The following is a 24,110-nucleotide window of genomic DNA, read 5'->3' on the forward strand; positions in this document are numbered from 1 at the left end:
CAGCACGAAAAATAAAGAATATATAAAAAAGAGTAAGAAAAGAGAAACAAACTCAGAAAGACTCCTCTGTTCTGTATTGTGAAAATATGAAAATAATATAAGGATTTGCTTTAAAACCTTCGTACCTCATCACAGATTACCAGTCCCACGCTACCCTTATGCAGGACCTCAGCATGCAGGCGGAATGTCTCATAGGAGATAATTAAGATTGGAGAAGGTACCCGGACACCGTGCTGATTCATAAAACTAGCTAAATGGAAGTAAAAAAAGAAAAAAAAAACACGTTTAAAGTCAAAAATAGCAAGCTAAAGGCACATTTCTTGGTTTATTGAGCAGCCTTGACCAACTTTAAAATCAATATTAAATGCCACGGCCCAAATGCAGGCTTATACTTCTATAACATTATTTTAGCCTGAATCTTTATTTCCTTCCCATTATGAGCCATACACATGGCTCCCACATTTGGGATTGGAATACGTTTTATTATTTTTCATGCAGACAGCATTATATAAAAAACCCAAGGGACACTCTAGACACTGTCTGTGTCTATTGTTTTCAATTTTTACAAAAAAAAAGGCAGATTTCAACAGGAAATGGCACTTTTATAAATTACCCTTGTTACACCCCCTGGCTTTCAGACAACCAGTCCTGTTTCTTCCTGGTTTGGTTATCTCAGTGGAGCTAAACTCAAGAGGCAGCAATTGCCCAGAGAACGTGCCTTGCAAAGACTTCTCATTGAGCTGCATTTGAAAGCCTGTGATTGGACATCACAGAAAGTCTGGGTGTGATTAGTATTCGAGGGCTTGCAAAGGCAGCAGACAAGAGATCTGAAGCTTTTGTGAGCTGTTTTTAGATGTACCTCTAATGAAAAAAAATGCATGAACGCTTATATTGGGGGTATATGTACTATTCAATGATTTTTGGGCAATGGAGTGTCACTTTAATTTCAATATAGCTATCCAAATGAAGTTGCAAGCTACACACTGTGAATATGTTAGGAGATCAGGAGTTGTCCTCTCTGCTGATGCTGGGGGAACTACAATTCCCATGATACTGTGCATACTAACAACCTGAGCTATTTTCATTTGCTTGTACATGAAGGCATTGGGTTATTCACAAATATTGTTTTTGCAATTTACATTTAGATGGAAAAAAACAATGCAAAATTGCTCAAGCTTGTTGCAGAATTTGTTCCCAATCAGATATTGTTGCCATTCAGTTTTAATTTACAAAAATTCAGAGTTAACCCTATTGGATATTTTCTAATAAAGTGAGACCCCTGGCACTAAAAATATCTAGGGTTGGGGGTGCTTGGCATTGGTAAATTGAGATGTGAACAGAGAAATTGGGAGAGAATATTGAAAAGAGGAAAATAAAAGTGGGTCCTGAGCATTATTATATTATCAGAACGGTTATTTGGATTCTGAAGAAGATTCTGCAAGTGCTGCTCTAGGTATTAATATATAAAGGTAGCATGAGACAAATCAGACAGAGGTAGATATAGAGACAGGCAAGGTCGACATTTTAAAGGGAAACACGATTTGCAATAAATGTCTAAAAGATGTTTGCCGCTACAAACTTCCTCGCAAAATGTGACCCCATGAGCAAGAGAGCAGAACTCACAGTCACCATGCAGAACCCAAATTTGTAATATTTACTTCTAAGAAGATGAGATTGCCAAGGAAGTCAGAATGAAATCAAGTTGAAATAATTAAACTAATACAAGCAATTTGGCAAGCACAAAGTATCCATAAAATTGTAATCACGTAATGCATGACTTAATAGTTAAATCGCAGTGACGTTAGGAGACCTACAATACAATGCATGAAGAGGAAGAGGGAGGAACTTGTGATCTCCCTCTTCTATAAATTTGACGGCCATCTGTGAGGCCTTCCGGCTGTTCGCTGCTGTGTTTAAAGTACTCCCCGAGTGACACCAACTGATGGCTTGTGGCTGACTGGCAGATTTCTACTTTCTGTTGCCCTGGGCAGAAAAATAAAATCCCAATTATGAATGGTCAGAGTGACTGCATTTCTGGTGGAGCAGAGAAAGGAGTGGTGTGGCTTAAGGGTCCAGAGCTGCTTATATACAACATGATAGAATGCAGCTGCTCAATTCCCTGATGTAACCCCCAATCCCGATGGCTGCTGATGACAGCCTTGTGGCCACCATTACAACATGTTTCTGCTTTCAAACAGCAGTGAGGGGTCAATGGCAGTCCTGCGGGGATAAATAAATAGACACTTGCCAGGACTGGACTTCCACCACCAAAATCTAGTGGAAGTGTTCTGTCTCAGTTGGAGTACCCCAAGGCTCTGTCCTTGGTTCCCTTCTATTTTCTCTTTATACTGCCTCTCTTGGCAAACTTATTACCTTATTTGGATTCCAATACCACCTGTACACTGATGACACCCAGATATATCTCTCTTCCCCAGACCTCTCCCCTGATGTCCTGCAACGTGTCACCTCTTGCCTTTCTTCTATCTCTGATTGGATGTCCTCCAGCTTTCGGAATCTCAAACTTTCCAAAGCAGAACTTCTGGGTCTTTCCTCCTTCCGATATTAATCCTCCTCTCTCGCTCTCCCTTCAGATTGGTGGTAGCCATATCAGCCCATCCTAACAAGCATGTTGTCTTGGTGTTACTTTTGATTCTGGCCTCATCTTTGAGCCTCACATCAGGTCTGTTGTCAAATTCCACCTTAAAAACATCGCCCCCATCCGCCCCTTTCTTACACAAGATGCTACTAAGGAGCTTGTCCATGCTCTAGTAATCTCTCACACGGACTATTGTAACTCTCTCCTAATTGGTCTTCCCAATAGCCGTATTGCCCCTCTACAGTCTGTAATGAATGCTGCCGCCAGACTGATTTTTCTCCCTAGTCAGTCCTCTCACACCTCACCCCTCTCCCCTCTGTCAGTCCTTACATTGGCTTCCTGTATCCTATAGGAGTCAATTCAAAGTGCTAACTCATACCCATAAAAGCACTGAATAATATTAGCCCCTCTTATATCTCCTCACAGATCCATAGGTATGCCCCTTCTCGGTCTCTCCGCTCTGCCCGTGACCTTCTTCTGTCCGCTGCTCGCACCCGTACGGCCAACTCGCGCTTGCAGGACTTCTTGCGGGCTCTCCCCTAGTCTTCAATCGTTTAACGAGTTCCTTAAAACCCATTTATTTAGGAAAGTCTATGGCCTCCCAGACTAACCTCACATACCTGTCTCTTGCACTCTCCTAAAGCGCAGCACTCTACTCTCTCCTCCAGCTCTGCCTCACTCCCACCTTATTTGATTGCTATTTCCTGTCCAAAATGTGTTTTGTACCCCACCTCCTATAGACTATAAGCGCGTTTGAGCAGGGCCCTCTTCAACCCTTCGTTTCTGTAGGTTTTGTTGTAATTGTCCTATTTATAGTTAAATCCCCTCTCTAATAATATTGTAAAGCGCTACGGAATCTGTTGGCGCTATATAAATGGCGATAATAATAATAAATAATAAGTGAAGAGCCGTGGAAGGAAAGAAAGACAGACACACAGTTACTCCCCAATATCTCACAGGGGGAGATGCGGACAGGACGAATATCTGTGAAAAGTAAATTCCCATTTTACGTACCTAGTTGCCTGTCTATCTCATCCTTGGAGCCTCCATCGATAGCCAGAGGCTGAATTACTCCTTTCAACCATTTACCAACTTCATTATACCAGTTTTTTACCAAACTGGAGGGACAGACAACAACAGCCTTCTCAATTTCAGGTTTGGCATCCGGGCTTTGCCGCAGTAAGGTCCACATTAGAGTAATGCACTGCAGGGTCTTCCCCAACCCCATCTCATCCGCCATGATGCAGCCATAACTTCCAGTGATGCTCCTGCCAGTCACACACTCCCATAAGAACTTCACACCCTAAAAGGATGAGACATGAGGATTTAAAAAACACTTCCTAACAGACATACTGAGGTCAGACATTTAAATGTGCTAAAATAATATGATATCAACGGTTAGATAATGCATTACATAGAAGGGTATTTACTTAAGTGAGAATTGGCCTGAATTCAAAGCAAATTTAAAATTGAAGGCCGAAATTGCCCAAACTATAAAAGACTAGAAGTAATTATAATGCTTGGAGTATCTGTTCAACTGTGTAAATACTTTTTTCTTTGTCTTTCTTGTACATATTCTTATTTTTTTAGACAATTAACTCTGCTAGAATTCAGCAGATAAAACATGTACCCCGCTACCATGTCCTACATCAGAGGCAGCTGGAGACCGTGCCAAGGACTTACAGCAACTGACAGGGCTGACAGAGCTGAGAGGAATTAGTTACATGGTTCCTTATAGAGAATGACAAGGAGATTGTCAGCTCTTCATATTATAGAATGTAATAACAGACTAACGGAGTATTCTCTTTATAATAAACTACAGCAACAAGAAAAAGGTATATAAAAGATTAACGTTTTATTGAGGAGGAAGAGGCGTTAACATCTAAGCAACTAAAAGAAACGCCCATATTAATACTTCTCTCTGATGGGGCCTCAACACCTTTCCGAGAACTGGGTCAACCACAACATGAACAGGAATCTTCTCCCTTGGAAAGAAGATAGGACACACCAGAAAATTCAGTCACATGGACATTATCTACAGAAATAACAAGTACAAAATGATGCTTGCTGTTCAGTGGTAGGCTACATAAGAAAAGAAAATAAAAACCTGCACATTGATAAGCTTTCAAAGACTATTCTTATTTTTGCATTAAGGATTTTTAAAAAATGTATGAGAAGATTGTGGTTCCTTTCAAAATAAAGAATACACCCATAAATCAGCGTGACGGAATACCCCATCACTCTAGGCTACCTTTCGTTGTCTGGATTTGTGCCCAAGTTTATTTTGTTTGATTCCCGAACTGAGACCAACCCAGAGACCCATTGGAACGTGGAACATTAAGTATCTTGTACGAAAACCACAACCAAAACAATTAATTAAATGCTCCACTGGGTGGCCACCATATCGTGCAAGTGAACCCACGTGTTCGGGACAGTGGATAACGGCCATTTTGTCTCCGAACGCAGGCAGCGGGACCTGGTCGTCGAATGTGTGGAACTCATTTCGGCCAGGCACTCCAGTGAACAATGGTCATCATGGACTTGTTGCCCATTCCACTACACCTACACGAACGGTGTTCAGGAGATTGTACTACCGAACACAGGGAGCATGTTCTACTGATCTGCTTTCGTCTAACTTGTGTGGTTTTCGTACAAAACCCAAAGAACCAAGACCGGCTCTTGCCACAAATTCACAGGAACTATTTTGGGCTTCAACCTCGTGGCAGACAAGTCAAAACTTCCCTGTAATGGCGATCCAAAACTACAGAACAGATCTGGTTGATTTTTGGATATTTTGTTCGCCAAGATCCCAGCTATGGTACTTTTGGGGTGTTCAGAAATGGTTATATACTTTTCTGTCCCTGGAGATAATTGCGTTTGTACAGTTCCTGACTCAATTGACTGTATAAATTTGATGCCTGTACTTCCATTAAACAGTATTTTCCCAGCATTAAGCCTCTGTTCATGTGTTGGGGGTATATGCTACAACAGTTACATTTTACCTATGGGATTATTTGCTTGTTTATATGGGAAAAAGGGTATCCGTGACCGTGATACCTTGGCAGACCGCCACACAACGTATATTCATATCGTACAGGCAATAAAGCTTATAAAAGCACCTCTTGGATAAAAAAAAAATATGCATGCACGTGATAGCTACTTTTATTAGCTGGACTGAATTTTATGATAGCAAATTCATTTGGAAGAACAACTTTTTGGAGGAAAACAATGGAAAAACATATGCAATTGCATTAGCAGATTGTTATTTTTAGTAAGGCTTGTTGAGGGGTTGCAGTGTGACAAGTGTAAGCACTGCAGTTTGTGAGAAACAGTAATGTTTATATTTAGTAGTCAGTGTACCTCTAGTGGCGGTCAATCTTACATTTAGCATTCCTCAAGTGGCTGTCAATATCACACTCAAATAGCAAGTAGAGGGACTTCCTAATGAGCACTAAAAAATTTGCCAGTTTTTACATTCTGCAACATGACGCCAAACACAGTTAGGTCTCTTGTATTGAAGCATTGTAAAGCTTCTCTACGAAGAGACTAGTATAAGCACAGTGTGACAATTGCCACGCATGAGGAGTATGGACCTCAATGCTTCACATTGGAGAAGCATTTCTTTAGCAGAGATCATACATCTAAATGTTCTCAAATGAAAGAGTGTCAGCTGATGCAAGACTAGGACGTTTCTGGATAATAATTTTAATATATAAGGTGGGGACAACAATCAATAGGTGACCAAAGAACGCTAATATTTCAAATTTTGAAATGTATTTAGAACATGAGAGTTCCTTTCAATTTTTGATCAACAAAATGACCATAATACAGATATCACTGACATATCCCATCACCGCAGCAGAGCTAAATAACTACTTTGATATCACACTCCTGGCATGTCTTTGGTCGTGAATGGGTTACCCTCTGCTAACTCTACAAAAATCAAATTGTAAGTACCTTGATTAGCAGCAACGATTATCCTCGTGATTGGAGTAACTTACTTGTCTACTTTGAGCTGATCATGTGCACTCAGCGGAGGAGGCTCGTACAGAACTAAAGCGTCTTCCTCGAAAGGATCATGCAGCGCTCTCCTCACACCGGCTTTCTTAATGCCCAGAGCTCGCAGGCCCAGGCCGCCTAAAAATAAAATTAAAAACAGGAATGTGAACCTTACATAATACATAAATAAATCCAAATCTCGGAATAAGAAGAAAAACAACACGCCCTACAAACAAAACATACCCTTTAATGTCCCTATTTTTCAGCAATCACTGGTCGCACATTGAGATAAATAGTACCTACACAATGCAGCTTATTTTAAATGGACAAATTGCTTAAACTATGCTTGACACGAATGAAGCAACATGTGGCCAGATAACCTAAGGTGCAGGGCTTGAGTGCAAGACTTTACAGGTACATGTATCAGAAGGAGAAAACACAGCTTCAACGTGCAGCAATTACTGCAAATCGCTTTTTCTATGAGTAACAAGAATGCAAGGAAGTATATGGTGCTTGACCTGTTTTACGTGTTTAAGAAAAGTCTTATTTATTTATTAAACTGAATTCTGGAAAACTGAAAAATTTTAAGCTAAAATAGTTTAATTTGGAAAAATTCTCAAATCCCAATTTCATTTTGCCAACTTGTCAAAACTTGCAGATCCATTCTGAAATCTCTACTATCACTTCTTTAATCACTTCCAGTAAGAAAAAAATATATAATTAGAGAGCCAATCAAATGCAAAGATGAAGTTATGAAAGAAAGTATATAGACTCATGTACCAATTATACCTTCTCATTAAACAAAATGCACAAGCAAAATATTTCAGAATTTCTGAGACCACAAAAGAAAATCGGGTTAAAAGAGAAATGGTTAGATTTAATGGAAAAGTATATTTTAATCAAAGATATAAAACTAGCCGTTACTTATTATTTTCTTTTACCTACTTAATATAAAAAGAGAGAGGAAAAAAAAGTAATAAATGACGCACATTACAGCCACAGCTGTTGGAAGGTTACCTTTGTAGTTTGGAATTGGTATTTTGAAGGGCTTTGACAATATGCTGCGTATAAATGCCTCCTAAAAGTAGATGCAAATAAACAAATAAATGATAAAGACACAACTGTGTTAAACCCATAAAAAAAAAAAAAAATCAAAATTATAGCTATGGAAATGTTAAATTTTATGATTAATAAGAACTTGACAGGGGGCGGTGCCCGACCGCCATGCTGCCCGGTCGCAGGTGAAAGAGGCTCCTGTAAAAAACTTATTCTCCAGGGGCAAAATACCTAAGCTTCCTACCTACATTGGAGCCCAGGAGTTACCCCATGTATCCAGAAAGCTGCTGGTAACGCTGCGGTTCCCGAGATCGGGAGTTTCGGAGCACCTGGAGGCGATACGTGGCTTTGGGGCCTGTGAAGGTGAAGATCGGGACGGACGGCCGCCATCCTGTATATGTGCCTCGCAGGCCCCGCTCCCCCCCCCCCCCCCCCTTGGGCCGGGGGAGTTATCCCGGACCCCACTGAGGGTTAATACCGCCTAACATCAGCCCCACACCATGCCCACCCAGCACAGAGCACCAGGAGCCCGAGCGACAAAATGGCAGCAAAGTAACTGAAGCTGACCTAAACAACTTCACTGACCTGCGGGCGGCCTTATACATGAGACTGCAGCTCTAACCCACTTAACCTTGGATCTGGGATGGTGCTCATGGAGTCCTCTGAGGTAAACCCTCTCACCACACCCCCACGCCTGGTCATGCTTCCTTCCCCCTGGACTTCCGTTGTCGGTTTTGAGGAGACAGGACGGAGGGCGCAGGTAGCTGGTCCATGAAGTACCGGGGGCTGGCAGTGTGGTGCTTCCAGACCACACAGCATGAATCTGCTGAAGGTCACTGTGTGGAGGCAGGAGCGGACTGGTTTGCAGGCGTACCCCTGGGAGCCTCAGATGGGGGGCAGCACAGATCATTCAGCACACCTCGGCAACCTCCACTCTTGGGGATCTAACAGAGAAGATCGGTAAACCTACACTCACTGAAAGTTTTATTTTGATTTTGGCCTGTTGCCTTGTATTTTATTGTTTTGTTGTCTTTCCAATGCTCAAGCCAGTTAAAGGGGTAACTATACTGCAGTGATAGGCAGAGACCCTAGCTTACTATACTAGTAATACCCAGCATTAATGAAACATCACCCCCACTGTACCCCGAGCAGAGAACCCCGACTGACTAAGCTCATCAGTAAGGGGTAAACTATATCTTGGCGGTTGGTTTACAGGTCTCTGTTCCCACATGGGGGATAGACTCGGGCGGCATCCTCACCCACTTAATCTTGCATCTAGTCCCCAATGCAGTAATGCCCCCTCCTGTTGGGGATAGCCTGAGGTGCGTGCTCCTCCACCCCCCCCCCCCAGTGGGTATACAGACTGTTGGTCAACACTATTGATAATCGATTCAATTAGCTATAGAACCTCGAAAGATATACATGTCTTGTGAATCTGTGTTGCAAATAAGCTCTTCTGATTGTTCCACTAAGCTTGGAAATATTTAATAAGGGGCAAACACTCTTGCCATAGATAACCCCGCATGCATGGGTAGACCGATACTGTTGTAGCACTTGACAAACCACTGCTACCCGTATAAGCCTGTTTCTCCTCTGCAACATATGCAATTATTCATGACAATGCCTACTCTGAATATTCTTGAACCAGCTGGATTCTTTTGTTTAAAGCTGCGTTTATTACACGGACATAATCTCTCAACGACTAGCTCGATATAATATAATATAATATAAAATTGTGCCGTCTATTCGCATGCCATGTCAATCTCCTGTTCATAACAAGCCTGCAGCCGCTGTTGTGGCACTGCAAGATTAAATGTTATTCGTTTTCTCATATGCACAAAAAAAAAGGAATTAAAAAAAATTAAAAATTAAAGAACTTGACAATGAGTTTAAGTTGAAAAGAAATACAATTAAAAGGACTGAAAATTATAGCAAATACAATGAAACAAATATGTATCAAATTGGAAAATAAAACCTTAACTAACCCCTTTTCCCCCTTCCCCCATAAAGCTATTTAAAACTTGGCGTCATTACTCCTTTCGAAGCATGGTTTCTATGCTTTTCATATTGGCATACAATATACAAAATAAAAAATGTTAACAGTGAGTTTGACCAACAAAATAAATACTGTAATTATGTGGGACAAAAGCTAGTAAACAGCTGGTTACAAAGAATTATTCACAAATGGCCAGGAGCCATCCCTCATTAACCAGATGGTGTGAATATGCAAACACTGAGCAAAGTAGTAACCGTGATTATCTGCTCATTTGGTTTTTCCATTTTTTTCTCATTATGCCAAAATTAATTTCAATGTCACCAAAAGAGTTAGAAGCATAATCTTATCACAGAATGTGATGTTATTTTAACGGTTTCCCATTGTCTGCTAAACATGTAGGAGGTCTCCCTGTTGAAGTCCCTTGGTTGTAAAACAGGAAAGAGAAGATTGTAGCCGGATATCTTTTTTCTAATTTCAGTAATAATAAAACAGGTCCTTGATTGCTCTTTTGGGACATTCAATATTTTATTATTATTTTCATAGACTGTCCATTGCCTACTAAATTAGTTGCTGTTGCAACTGCAGTGCCTGTTTGAGCCTATTGTTCAGAGGTCCAGTTCACAGCAAAGGTTAATTTAGTGCCATTAGAACGTGCACCTTGGATGGATTGTATAGGCATTTCTTCATGGTGTTTTTCGTGCATGTGCTTTCATTATGTATTCATTGTGTGTACATATTTTACATGGTAAAAGCATGTGATGCAACATTCTCAAACACACACACAAAACAAAAACAAAACTAATTTTATGTTCATATACTGTATCCAAAGTGACTACATTTTTCTACTTGCTCTCAATCTTTTATACAGTTACTAAGATTAGACATATTCTACATTAATACTATGGCCAGATAATTACTTTTCTTTCTTTTTGGCCAAACATCTCCTAAACTATCTGATGGAGAAACAGGGCCAATCCATCCAAAGACTCGTAGCAACATAACCACTTCAATAAGCTGTATGATACAGTGCCTTGTACGATATCTAAACATTTTTTTATTTTATTTTTTAAAGGTTTATTAATAATTAATAGGAAAAAGAAGGGCTGTACTGACCTAAACATGCATACATTTATTTATAATTTAAACATGAATTCTTACATGTTGCCTGCTGTCAACACAGACCGGACGATTTGTAAGTGGCGTCAACGGCTTCCGAAATGGCGAGATCCAGCACGCCGGACCATCTTTATCAGTGGCTGAACGTTTTCGTTTTGGGACCTTAAACAATTGAATTATATTATAACAGAAACATGCAGTACTTAGCATTTACTTAATTAAACAAATATATGGATAAGCAGCTTTATCACCATAAATGTACTTTATCTAATCTGCTTCTATATATCTCCCACTGCCTGAATTTAATTTTAGTTTTTTTTTTCCCCTGAGCATTCTAGTCTTCATAAAATACATAAAAAAGTGTAGAGACTACTTTTCAGTCAGGTTGACAAATTGTGACAATGGGCAGAGCTTAAAGTCAGGTACTGTTTCAGGAGAGAGAAATCCAATTAAAGAATTTTCATAGAATGACTTACTTCATCTTCATGCCAGTCCTCATCGTCAGAAGAATCATCTTGCTTCCTCTTCGCCAGCTGACTGGGAGCCAGACTCCTCCTCTAATGTAAAGAATTTACAAATGAAAATTAAAAAAACAAAAACAAAAAAATTTGACTTTTCTAACTAGTTAGTTTTATTTGAAAGTTAAAGAGGTTTATGAGGCTGTGCATAACCTTTTCCTCCCTCGTGTACAAATATCAGCTATTATAGGCGTTCACAGCGATTTCCAACATGTGCTCACAATATGGCGCTGTTGATTTTGACAGGCTGTTAAGAGTTTTCCGTATTTACCAAATGTATTACATTTTCAAAAGGCAAATTAGACAAATCTGCTAACATATAAACACTGCACATGAAAAAATACATATTATATTTATGAAGTTGGGGGATTTGTGTAAATATACGCACATGGGCGCTTTTACGAACACAAACACACACTCTTGTGTTTTCAATGTTTGCTCATTCCAGACAATTTTATGAATTGCAAGATTTAAAGAGACACTCTTTAAATCAGCTTTTTGTAGTTGTTCTGGTGCACAGAGGCTGTTCATGCGGTCTCTCTGAAAAGGCATGGTTTAGTATACCTGTAGTAACTCTCACTCAAACAGCTATTAGATGTGCTTCCTATAACAGCCCTGCAATCACTGCAGGGGCCAGGTTTGGCTTCTTCATTGAGACGCACACTGAGTCAATGCATCTCTTTACGGAGACACCAACTGTTGTGGACTTACTGTAGCTGAGACAATTAGAACAGTTTGTTTCACTTTTTACGTTGGGGGACGAAACCTTTAGAAAAGAAAGAAAGCACTGGAGTGCTGAGTTCCCAACCGGGTGGGAACAGGAGTGTGACTGCAGAACTCAAAGGGGGTAACCCTTGCGTATGTACATAAACTGAACAAATGGATGAACCGTGATCCCAAGCTGAATTAGCCAAGGGAGCACAGTAAAAAATGGTTCTGCAGATATAGTTCTGCTTAAAGTAACAAACTTAAAATAATTTACTTTAATGTGGGCATCATACAAAAATTATGATCCCAAAACAAGAAAAAAAGCTTAATGCACCATCACCACTAAGGATAAAACAGGGTGGGGGGAATGCAAAAGTCTGTATATAAACCGTGCTAGTTGTGACCTAGGATTAACCGTCCCGCTAATAGAAAGGCAGGGATGTAGCTACATAGAGAGCCTGGGAGTGCATGTGGCAAGCTAAATACCAGATTGTAAGGAGTAACCTATATCGCAATAACCAGGATAAACAAAATGTAACTGAGTCAGATGGGAAAACAAAGGTGTCCCTGCTACTTTGTTACATCTACAAGTTGCAAATAATGCAGAGATCCTGTCTGAATAGATCCTGCTGTTGTGCAGAGCTTGAAGTCGATTGTATCTTTGCTGGGATATTGCTGTGGAGAAAAAAGGATTCTACTCTGGAGGAAAACTCCTATCTGGAGCTTGCATCTATATACACAGGTTGTTTCCTCATGCTAGCCTGGGAGTGCTTGTGGCAAGCTAAATACCAGACTGTAAGGAGAAACCTATATCGCAATAACCAGGATAACAAAATGTGAATGGGTCAGACGGGAAAACAAAAGTGTCCCTGCTACTTAGTTGCATCAGCAGGTTGCAAATAATGCAGAGATCCTGTCTGAATAGATCCTGCTGTTGTGCAGAGCTTGAAGTCAATTGTATCTTTGCTGGGATATTGCTGTGGAGAAAAAAGGATTCTACTCTGGAGGAAAACTCCTATCTGGAGCTTGCATCTATATACACAGGTTGTTTCCTCATGCTAGCTTCGGTTAGACTCTTATTGCTCCCATCCACCCAAACCTAGTGTCACATCAAACGTGCTGGTCTAAAAACAATACAAGAAAAGGACCTAACGTACGTTTCGGCGCTACCACAAGCGCCTTTGTCAAAGGTAACTCGGGTACTGATCAGACAGCGTTTAAGTACCTCCTTCAGAGAGTGCTATGGCCAATCAAAATGTTACACGTGTCGTGCCTGTATGCACCAATCAATAGGTGCCGTGTGGATGATGATGTAGAGTCCGTTCTGCCCCCCTGGGTGTGAACGGGGGCGGAGTCTTTGATACTGAACAAGAGCGATCGTCAGCTAATAGTGTATGGTCCGTCCCCGTGGGTGTAAACGGGGGCGGAGACTATGAGACCGGCGAGAAAACTCGTAGACAAGTGCTAAGTGATATGGGGAAGGAATCTGTCATATCGGACAGCCTCTCGAAGGTCCATAGATATTGGAAAAATGATCTATGGTGCCACCTTGTCCCTCTATTTAATGCATACAGTGTATGTCCGGATAAAATATATATATATATATATATATATATATATATATATATATATATATATGGAGGTGATTGGTGACAAAGTACACCTCTAGGAGAAGGAACGTCCCTAGAATTATATATTTGAGCAAAAGGCTCAAAATGAGAGGGGACATGGACTTTATTACTGTATGAAAACATAGAGCAGAAAGGAGGAATACTGGGCTTAGCCATGATACCATTGAGGGATACATGAACTTCCTTATTCAATGTTAAAGTCCCTAACTCGGACTACATTGTGTAAATGGAAGTAAAAAACTTTCTATTGATCAAAAAGAGGGCTACCTAGTCCGAGTGATTCCCCTTATACGGAATACCCTAGGTCATAGTATCTGGATGAAGGAAGGAGGTAAGTATCAAGCTGCAGGCTTGAAGGCCACTATCTAAAGGAAGGGCTGATAAAAATGCGTGATACGTTGTAATGAAGAAGAGTACCCAATGTTAATAGATCCATGGTAACAAAAGTAAACATAAATTAAAGGAAAGATTAAGGTTAGAACATTCCAACACATAACTATATACAAATGTACAGAAAAACATCATGAAAGGGGTGAATGTGAAGCCCTCATTGAGGCCTTTGGGGGGCTAGTGTATCTAATTTGTAGATCCAATAGCATTCCCTCCTCTTTAGGGTCTGGTCTAGGTCACCCCCTCTTTTACCTAGCTGAACTTTCTCAATACCCGCAAACTTAATGCATTTGGGTGTGTCAGGATTATGGTTTCTAACATGTCTGGCAACTGGTGTATCCCTATTAGAGGTAACAGAGTGGACATGTTCCATAATGTGTCTTTTGAATGGACGTATGGTCTTGCCCACATACTTCATTCCGCATTTGCATGTAAGTAGATATACCATACCTAGGGTATTGCAATTAAAGAATTGCTTGATGGCGATATTGGTGGAGTTACTGGAGTCTGTGATGGTTTTAGAGCCTTTGGCCATGTATACACATGCAACGCATCTCCCACTTTGGTATGTGCCGTGTATGTTCATCCAGGTACTGGTTCTCTTTTTTGATGCTGAAAAATGACTGGGTACTAGTATTTCTTTTGAGTTCTTTCCTCTCCTGGCTGTAATGGACACTTTGGTAGGGATGGTGTCCTTGAGGTGTGGGGGTCCTGGGTTAGTAACGGCCAGAAACGGCCCATCACCTTTTTCACCTCGTTCCACCCAGCGTCATAGTTTGCTATGCACCTAATGACTTTTTTGGGGTCCAAACTGGGCTTATTAATGAGTAGATCCTTGCGTTCAAGGTTCAATGCTCTTTGGTAGGCGTATTTGAGGCATCTATTAGGATAGCCTCTCTGTTTGAATCTCTGCCGTAGGTCTCTGGCTTTCAGTTTGAAGTCTTCAATAGATGAGCAGTTTCTTCTTAATCGAAGGTATTGTCCCACCGGAATCCCTCTTTTAAGGGGGATGGGGTGGTGGCTCTCCCATCGTAACATGTTGTTAGTGGATGTGGGCTTTCGATAAAGGGTGGTTTCTATCTCCAGGTCCTTAGTTATCCTGAGAGTGCAATCTAGGAAGTTGAGTGTCTGATCACCGAACTCCATAGTAAACCTGAGATTGAGGTTATTCGTATTGAGAGCTTCAACGAAAGTTTCAAAGAGAAGTTGGGTACCTGTCCAGATAATAAGGACATCGTCAATGTACCTCTTCCATAAGAAGATGCAATCAGTGAAGGTGGTATAGAGCTCTGTAAACACTATCTCACTCTCCCACCAGCCCAGGTGCAGGTTGGCATATGGAGGGGCACAAGATGTCCCCATCGCAGTCCCCTGCACCTGGTGGTGGTATTTACTCTGGAAGAGGAAGAAATTGTGTGTGAGGATGAACTTCAAAAGGTCCAATACAAAGGCAGTGTGGGTATTGTGTTCAGTACCTCTTTTTTTCAGGAAAAACCTCAGTATGGTCCAAACCTCCTGCATGAGGGATGGAAGAGTAGAGAGCTTCCACATCTAAACTGCAGAGTGTTGCTCCCTTTGGTACCTTGATTGATGATAGGCATTTGAGGGTATCTTTTGTGTCTTTCAGGTATGATGGCAGCTTTTCTACGAACGGACGTAGAATTCTGTCCACATAGATACTGCCCTTACTGGTAAAGTTGTTTGTTCCTGAGACAATTGGTCTAGCTGTCAAGGTCTCTTGTCGTTTGTGAATTTTGGGGAGACAGTAGAAGGTGGAGAGCGTCGGGTTTTTAATGAAAATACTGCAGTATTCTTCCTTTGAGAGTATGCCTTGATCAAAGGCTTTGTCCAAGAGTGTTTTGTATTCACTTTGATATTTCAAAGAGGGATCGGTGGTCAGTAGTTTGTAAGTCCTATCGTCATGTAGGATATTTTCAACAATCTGTACATAGTGTTGCCTGTTTAATATGACGATATTGCCGCCTTTGTCTGCAGGCTTGATTATGATCTTGTCGTTGTTTTTGAGTTCACATAGTGCTTTCCACTCTTTCCCGGGCAGATTCCCCCTTGGTTTCACTGTCAGCATATCATATTCATGGCTTTGATCAAATTGGTAGTGGCATCTAAGAATGTTTCAATATTTTTAAACTCTCTAAGGTTGGGTGTAAACCTGCTTTTCAAACGCAGATCGGTGTAGGGTGCTGTTTGGTTGATGTCACTTTCTTCTAAGAGGGATACCAATTCTTGTACGCACTGGTATTCCCTGGGATTTAAACCGAGGTCCCTAGCCCTTTTATCCTCTTTTTGTTTGAAGAACTTGTGGAGGGCCAGTTTTCTCCCAAAGAGGTTAATATCTTTTATCCATTCGAAATGATTAAAGGGGGGGGTTGGGACGAAAGATAACCCTCTCGTTAGTACCTTAACCTGTGGGGGAGTTAGAGTGACATCTGACAGGTTAACAACTCTCCTATCCTCCTCTAATACCGTCTGCGTGCTCTTCCCCTGTAACGGGTCTGTCTCTGGGTTTGGGACGAAACCTTTGTAAGGGGAAAAAACCCCCACAAAAGGTTATAAATACATGTTTACATTCCTAAAGTTAGAGAGTTCCAGTAATGTGGACCTCACTTCCCTCCTCCGTTAGACGCTCACCCAGTCTCCTCTCCTTCAAAAAATCATTAAAAACCCACTTCTTCATAAAAGCGTATCGATTAAACTGTTAATAGCTCCCGACTGATTCCTCTTCTGCAACTGTCACTAGTCTAACACTATCCTTACCTTCTTGTGTCATTTTACCCCACTCCCTCTAGCATGTAAGCTCATTGAGCAGGGCCCTCAACCCCGCTGTTCCTGTGTGTCCAACTTGTCTGGTTACAACTACATGTTTGTTCGTCCACCCACTGTAAAGCACTGCGGAATTTGTTGGCGCTAAATAAATAACATAATAATAATAATAATGTCAATGCAGTGAACACGCTGCCACCACAATTTTCCAATTCAACAATTTTCAGAACTGTCTAAATCCGCTGTTATCAGTTCAGTTATTTTGCCTTTAAAGGGACTCTCCAGTGCCAGGAAAACATATCCGTTTTCCTGGCACTGCAGGTTCCTGCTGTACTCTCTCCCTCCCAACCCCCATCCCATGTTGCTGAAGGGGTTAAAACCCCTTCACACACTTACCTGAATCCAGCGCAGATGTACCTCGGCGCTGGGGTTAGGCTCCGCCCCCTCGTCAGCCGGCAGGGAGACCTGATGTGCATGCGCGGCGATGGCCGCCCGCGCACATTATACCTCCCCATAGGAAATCATTATTCAATGCTTTCCTATGGGGATTCCGGCAATGCTGGAGGTCCTCATGCATCCAGCGTCATTTAAAACACTTTTTGGGTTTTAAGAACCCCGAAGTCCTGACAGACAGCCACTAGAGGAGGACTTAGCCCTTGCAGGATTCAGGGTGATGGGAGTTGGCACCCAGACCACTCCAATGAGCAGAAGTGGTCTGGGTGTCCCTTTAATATGAAAATTAATATTTAAAAAATTCACCATGGGCTGCGATTCCTATCGAATTAAAAGCCAAATGGCAAAATTTGTGTTGAAATCGCTCATCTGGAAACTATTTTATAAACTCATTTAAAGAGGTTTTTTTTTTTATTATTATTTTTTTAGCCTAAATGTTGACTTTGACATTTCAATTCACTGCAATTGAATTTTATTTAGTGAATAAACCTCTGACATTGAACATGTCTTTATAACATGCCAATTGTGAATGTTTACCAGGATCCCCCACCCTGGCAGTTGGCTCAGTAGGTGGCCCACTACTTACCATGATTACCCCACTTCACATGCTCCAGTCACTGGAGGCCTCAGCATCCCTGTCCCAGTATCTGACACACCGCCCTGAGCGCCACCACATTTAATTCTCCCGGGTCACTGGATCACTCGTGAAACCAAACGCGCCCCCCCACCCCCGGTGCATGACGGTTGTTGAAGTTCAGCGCAGGAGCATCGTCTTCCAGACACAGCGAAGGGAAACGAAGAAGAACTGCGACTCCCAGAAGCACATTGCGTTCCAAGCCTCGTTGTAATTTCGCCTCTGACTTCCTGGTTGCAGATGGCATGTTTCTGTTTCTGTGTGGGCAGTTAGTAAATTAGCGGGAGAGAGGAGGGGGTACAGCACAGTAATGGCATGCCATGGGTTACTGCTTAATATTGCGGTATATAATGTATACATTATAAATATTACACTTGTATAGTAAAAATAATAATAAAATGAAACATACCTCCCAAGTGTCCCTAGTTAGGAGGGACAGTCCCTATTTTGGACCCAAATCCTTATGTCCTTCTTATACTAATGTACCTATTTTCTATAAACTCATTGCTGGTGTGTCTGAGTGTACAACAGAGCTCCACAGCAATAATACTCCCAGTAATGTGTCTGAGTGTATAACAGAGCTCCACAGCAATAATACTCCCAGTAATGTGTCTGAGTGTATAACAGAGGATCACAGCAATAATACTCCCAGTAATGTGTCTGTGTATAACAGAGCTCCACAGCAATAATACTCCCAGTAATGTGTCTGAGTGTATAACAGAGCTCTACAGCAATAATACTCCCAGTAATGTGTCTGAGTGTATAACAGAGCTCCACAGCAATAATACTCCCAGTAATGTGTCTGAGTGTACAACAGAGCTCCACAGCAATAATACTCCCAGTAATGTGTCTGAGTGTACAACAGAGCTCCACAGCAATAATACTCCCAGTAATGTTTCTGAGTGTGTAACAGAGCTCCACAGCAATAATACTCCCAGTAATGTGTCTGAGTGTATAACAGAGCTCCACAGCAATAATACTCCCAGTAATGTGTCTGAGGGTATAACAGAGCTCCACAGTAATAATACTCCCAGTATTGTGTCTGAGTGTATAACAGAGCTCCACAGCAATAATACTCCCAGTAATGTGTCTGAGTGTATAACAGAGCTCCACAGCAATAATACTCCCAGTAATGTGTCTGAGTGTATAACAGAGCTCCACAGCAATAATACTCCCAGTAATGTGTCTGAGTGTATAACAGAGGATCACAGCAATAATACTCCCAGTAATGTGTCTGTGTATAACAGAGCTCCACAGCAATAATACTCCCAGTAATGTGTCTGAGTGTATAACAGAGCTCTACAGCAATAATACTCCCAGTAATGTGTCTGAGTGTATAACAGAGCTCCACAGCAATAATACTCCCAGTAATGTGTCTGAGTGTACAACAGAGCTCCACAGCAATAATACTCCCAGTAATGTGTCTGAGTGTACAACAGAGCTCCACAGCAATAATACTCCCAGTAATGTTTCTGAGTGTATAACAGAGCTCCACAGCAATAATACTCCCAGTAATGTGTCTGAGTGTATAACAGAGCTCCACAGCAATAATACTCCCAGTAATGTGTCTGAGGGTATAACAGAGCTCCACAGTAATAATACTCCCAGTATTGTGTCTGAGTGTATAACAGAGCTCCACAGCAATAATACTCCCAGTAATGTGTCTGAGTGTATAACAGAGCTCCACAGCAATAATACTCCCAGTAATGTGTCTGAGTGCATAACAGAGCTCCACAGCAATAATACTCCCAGTCATGTGTCTGAGTGTATAACAGAGCTCCACAGCAATAATACTCCCAGTAATGTGTCTGAGTGTATAACAGAGCTCCACAGCAATAATACTCCCAGTAATGTGTCTTAGTGGATAACAGAGCTCCACACCAATAATACTCCCAGTAATGTGTCTGAGTGGATAACAGAGCTTCACACCAATAATACTCCCAGTAATGTATTTGAGTGGATAACAGAGCTCCACACCAATAATACTCCCAGTAATGTGTCTGAGTGGATAACAGAGCTCCACACCAATAATACTCCCAGTAATGTGTCTTAGTGGATAACAGAGCTCCACACCATTAATACTCCCAGTAATGTGTCTGAGTGTATAACAGAGCTCCACAGCTATAATACTCCCAGTAATGTGAGTGAATAACAGAGCTCCACACCAATAATACTCCCAGTAATGTGTCTGAGTGGATAACAGAGCTCCACACCAATAATACTCCCAGTAATGTGTCTGAGTGGATAACAGAGCTCCACATCAATAATACTCCCAGTCATGTGAGTGGATAACAGAGCTCCACAGCAATAATACTTCCAGTAATGTGTCTGAGTGTATAACAGAGCTCCACACCAATAATACTCCCAGTAATGTGTCTGGGTGTATAGCAGAGCTCCACAGCAATAATACTCCCAGTAATTTGTCTGAGTGTATAACAGAGCTCCACCGCAATAATACTCCCAGTAATGTATCTGAGTGTATAACAGAGCTCCACAGTAATAATACACCCAGTAATGTGTCTGAGTGTATAACAGAGCTCAACACCAATAATATTCCCAGTAATGTGTCTGGGTGTATAACAGCTCCACATCAATAATACTCCCACTAATGTGTCTGAGTGTATAACAGAGCTCTAGAGCAATAATACTCCCAGTAATGTGTCTGAGTGTATAACAGAGCTCCACAGTAATAATACTTCCAGTAATGTGTCTGAGTGTATAACAGAGCTCCACACCAATAATACTCCCAGTAATGTGTCTGAGTGTATAACAGAGCTCCACAGTAATAATACTCCCAGTAATTTGTCTGAGTGTACACCAGAACTCCACAGTAATAATACTCCCAGTAATGTGTCTGAATGTATAACAGAGCTCCACAGTAATAATACTCCCAGTAATGTGTCTGAATGTATAACAGAGCTCCACAGCAATAATACTCCCAGTAATGTGTCTGAGTGTATAACAGAGCTCCACATTAATAATACTCCCAGTAATGTGTCTGCGTGTACAACAGAGCTCCACATTAATAATACTCCCAGTAATGTGTCTGCGTGTACAACAGAGCTCCACAGCAATAATACTCCCAGTAATGTGTCTGAGCGTATAACAGAGCTCCAGAGCAATAATACTCCCAGTAATGTGTCTGAGTGTATAACAGAGCTCCACAGCAATAATACTCCCAGTAATGTGTCTGAGTGTATAATAGAGCTCCACAGCAATAATACTCCCAGTAATGTGTCTGAGTGTATAACAGAGCTCCACAGTAATAATACTCCCAGTATTGTGTCTGAGTGTATAACAGAGCTCCACAGCAATAATACTCCCAGTAATGTGTCTGAGTGTATAACAGAGCTCCACACCAATAATACTCCCAGTCATGTGTCTGAGTGTATAACAGAGCTCCACAGCAATAATACTCCCAGTCATGTGTCTGAGTGTATAACAGAGCTCCACAGCAATAATACTCCCAGTAATGTGTCTGAGTGTATAACAGAGCTCCACAGCAATAATACTCCCAGTAATGTGTCTTAGTGGATAACAGAGCTCCACACCAATAATACTCCCAGTAATGTGTCTGAGTGGATAACAGAGCTTCACACCAATAATACTCCCAGTAATGTATTTGAGTGGATAACAGAGCTCCACACCAATAATACTCCCAGTAATGTGTCTGAGTGGATAACAGAGCTCCACAGTAATAATACTCCCAGTATTGTGTCTGAGTGTATAACAGAGCTCCACAGCAATAATACTCCCAGTAATGTGTCTGAGTGTATAACAGAGCTCCACACCAATAATACTCCCAGTCATGTGTCTGAGTGTATAACAGAGCTCCACAGCAATAATACTCCCAGTCATGTGTCTGAGTGTATAACAGAGCTCCACAGCAATAATACTCCCAGTAATGTGTCTGAGTGTATAACAGAGCTCCACAGCAATAATACTCCCAGTAATGTGTCTTAGTGGATAACAGAGCTCCACACCAATAATACTCCCAGTAATGTGTCTGAGTGGATAACAGAGCTTCACACCAATAATACTCCCAGTAATGTATTTGAGTGGATAACAGAGCTCCACACCAATAATACTCCCAGTAATGTGTCTGAGTGGATAACAGAGCTCCACACCAATAATACTCCCAGTAATGTGTCTTAGTGGATAACAGAGCTCCACACCATTAATACTCCCAGTAATGTGTCTGAGTGTATAACAGAGCTCCACAGCTATAATACTCCCAGTAATGTGAGTGAATAACAGAGCTCCACACCAATAATACTCCCAGTAATGTGTCTGAGTGGATAACAGAGCTCCACACCAATAATACTCCCAGTAATGTGTCTGAGTGGATAACAGAGCTCCACATCAATAATACTCCCAGTCATGTGAGTGGATAACAGAGCTCCACAGCAATAATACTTCCAGTAATGTGTCTGAGTGTATAACAGAGCTCCACACCAATAATACTCCCAGTAATGTGTCTGGGTGTATAGCAGAGCTCCACAGCAATAATACTCCCAGTAATTTGTCTGAGTGTATAACAGAGCTCCACCGCAATAATACTCCCAGTAATGTATCTGAGTGTATAACAGAGCTCCACAGTAATAATACACCCAGTAATGTGTCTGAGTGTATAACAGAGCTCAACACCAATAATATTCCCAGTAATGTGTCTGGGTGTATAACAGCTCCACATCAATAATACTCCCACTAATGTGTCTGAGTGTATAACAGAGCTCTAGAGCAATAATACTCCCAGTAATGTGTCTGAGTGTATAACAGAGCTCCACAGTAATAATACTTCCAGTAATGTGTCTGAGTGTATAACAGAGCTCCACACCAATAATACTCCCAGTAATGTGTCTGAGTGTATAACAGAGCTCCACAGTAATAATACTCCCAGTAATTTGTCTGAGTGTACACCAGAACTCCACAGTAATAATACTCCCAGTAATGTGTCTGAATGTATAACAGAGCTCCACAGTAATAATACTCCCAGTAATGTGTCTGAATGTATAACAGAGCTCCACAGCAATAATACTCCCAGTAATGTGTCTGAGTGTATAACAGAGCTCCACATTAATAATACTCCCAGTAATGTGTCTGCGTGTACAACAGAGCTCCACATTAATAATACTCCCAGTAATGTGTCTGCGTGTACAACAGAGCTCCACAGCAATAATACTCCCAGTAATGTGTCTGAGCGTATAACAGAGCTCCAGAGCAATAATACTCCCAGTAATGTGTCTGAGTGTATAACAGAGCTCCACAGCAATAATACTCCCAGTAATGTGTCTGAGTGTATAATAGAGCTCCACAGCAATAATACTCCCAGTAATGTGTCTGAGTGTATAACAGAGCTCCACAGTAATAATACTCCCAGTATTGTGTCTGAGTGTATAACAGAGCTCCACAGCAATAATACTCCCAGTAATGTGTCTGAGTGTATAACAGAGCTCCACACCAATAATACTCCCAGTCATGTGTCTGAGTGTATAACAGAGCTCCACAGCAATAATACTCCCAGTAATGTGTCTGAGTGTATAACAGAGCTCCACAGCAATAATACTCCCAGTAATGTGTCTTAGTGGATAACAGAGCTCCACACCAATAATACTCCCAGTAATGTGTCTGAGTGGATAACAGAGCTTCACACCAATAATACTCCCAGTAATGTATTTGAGTGGATAACAGAGCTCCACACCAATAATACTCCCAGTAATGTGTCTGAGTGGATAACAGAGCTCCACACCAATAATACTCCCAGTAATGTGTCTTAGTGGATAACAGAGCTCCACACCATTAATACTCCCAGTAATGTGTCTGAGTGTATAACAGAGCTCCACAGCTATAATACTCCCAGTAATGTGAGTGGATAACAGAGCTCCACACCAATAATACTCCCAGTAATGTGTCAGAGTGGATAACAGAGCTCCACACCAATAATACTCCCAGTAATGTGTCTGAGTGGATAACAGAGCTCCACATCAATAATACTCCCAGTCATGTGAGTGGATAACAGAGCTCCACAGCAATAATACTTCCAGTAATGTGTCTGAGTGTTTAACAGAGCTCCACACCAATAATACTCCCAGTAATGTGTCTGGGTGTATAACAGAGCTCCACAGCAATAATACTCCCAGTAATTTGTCTGAGTGTATAACAGAGCTCCACATCAATAATACTCCCACTAATGTGTCTGAGTGTATAACAGAGCTCCAGAGCAATAATACTC

The 24,110-nt window shown here is 41.3% G+C and overlaps 1 protein-coding gene across 1 annotated transcript in view; it reads right to left on the reverse strand.

Moving 5' to 3' along the window:
• The window catches only part of RAD54L (RAD54 like), a 41,974-nt gene extending 24,050 nt beyond the window's left edge, over window positions 1–17,924 (reverse strand). Inside the window, exons 1-8 of the mRNA XM_063427185.1 lie at window positions 17,831–17,924; window positions 11,240–11,320; window positions 10,806–10,925; window positions 7,613–7,673; window positions 6,598–6,733; window positions 4,512–4,581; window positions 3,611–3,899; window positions 126–250 (exon numbers count right to left, since the gene is read on the reverse strand). Coding sequence (XP_063283255.1) covers window positions 126–250; window positions 3,611–3,899; window positions 4,512–4,581; window positions 6,598–6,733; window positions 7,613–7,673; window positions 10,806–10,925; window positions 11,240–11,320; window positions 17,831–17,833 — 885 coding nt within the window. The 5' untranslated portion in view covers window positions 17,834–17,924. The remainder of the gene's footprint in view (window positions 1–125; window positions 251–3,610; window positions 3,900–4,511; window positions 4,582–6,597; window positions 6,734–7,612; window positions 7,674–10,805; window positions 10,926–11,239; window positions 11,321–17,830) is intronic.
• Between the last annotated feature and the right edge of the window lie 6,186 nt (window positions 17,925–24,110).

Source organism: Pelobates fuscus, chromosome 7 (assembly GCF_036172605.1).
Source record: "Pelobates fuscus isolate aPelFus1 chromosome 7, aPelFus1.pri, whole genome shotgun sequence".
Lineage (NCBI taxonomy): Eukaryota > Metazoa > Chordata > Amphibia > Anura > Pelobatidae > Pelobates > Pelobates fuscus.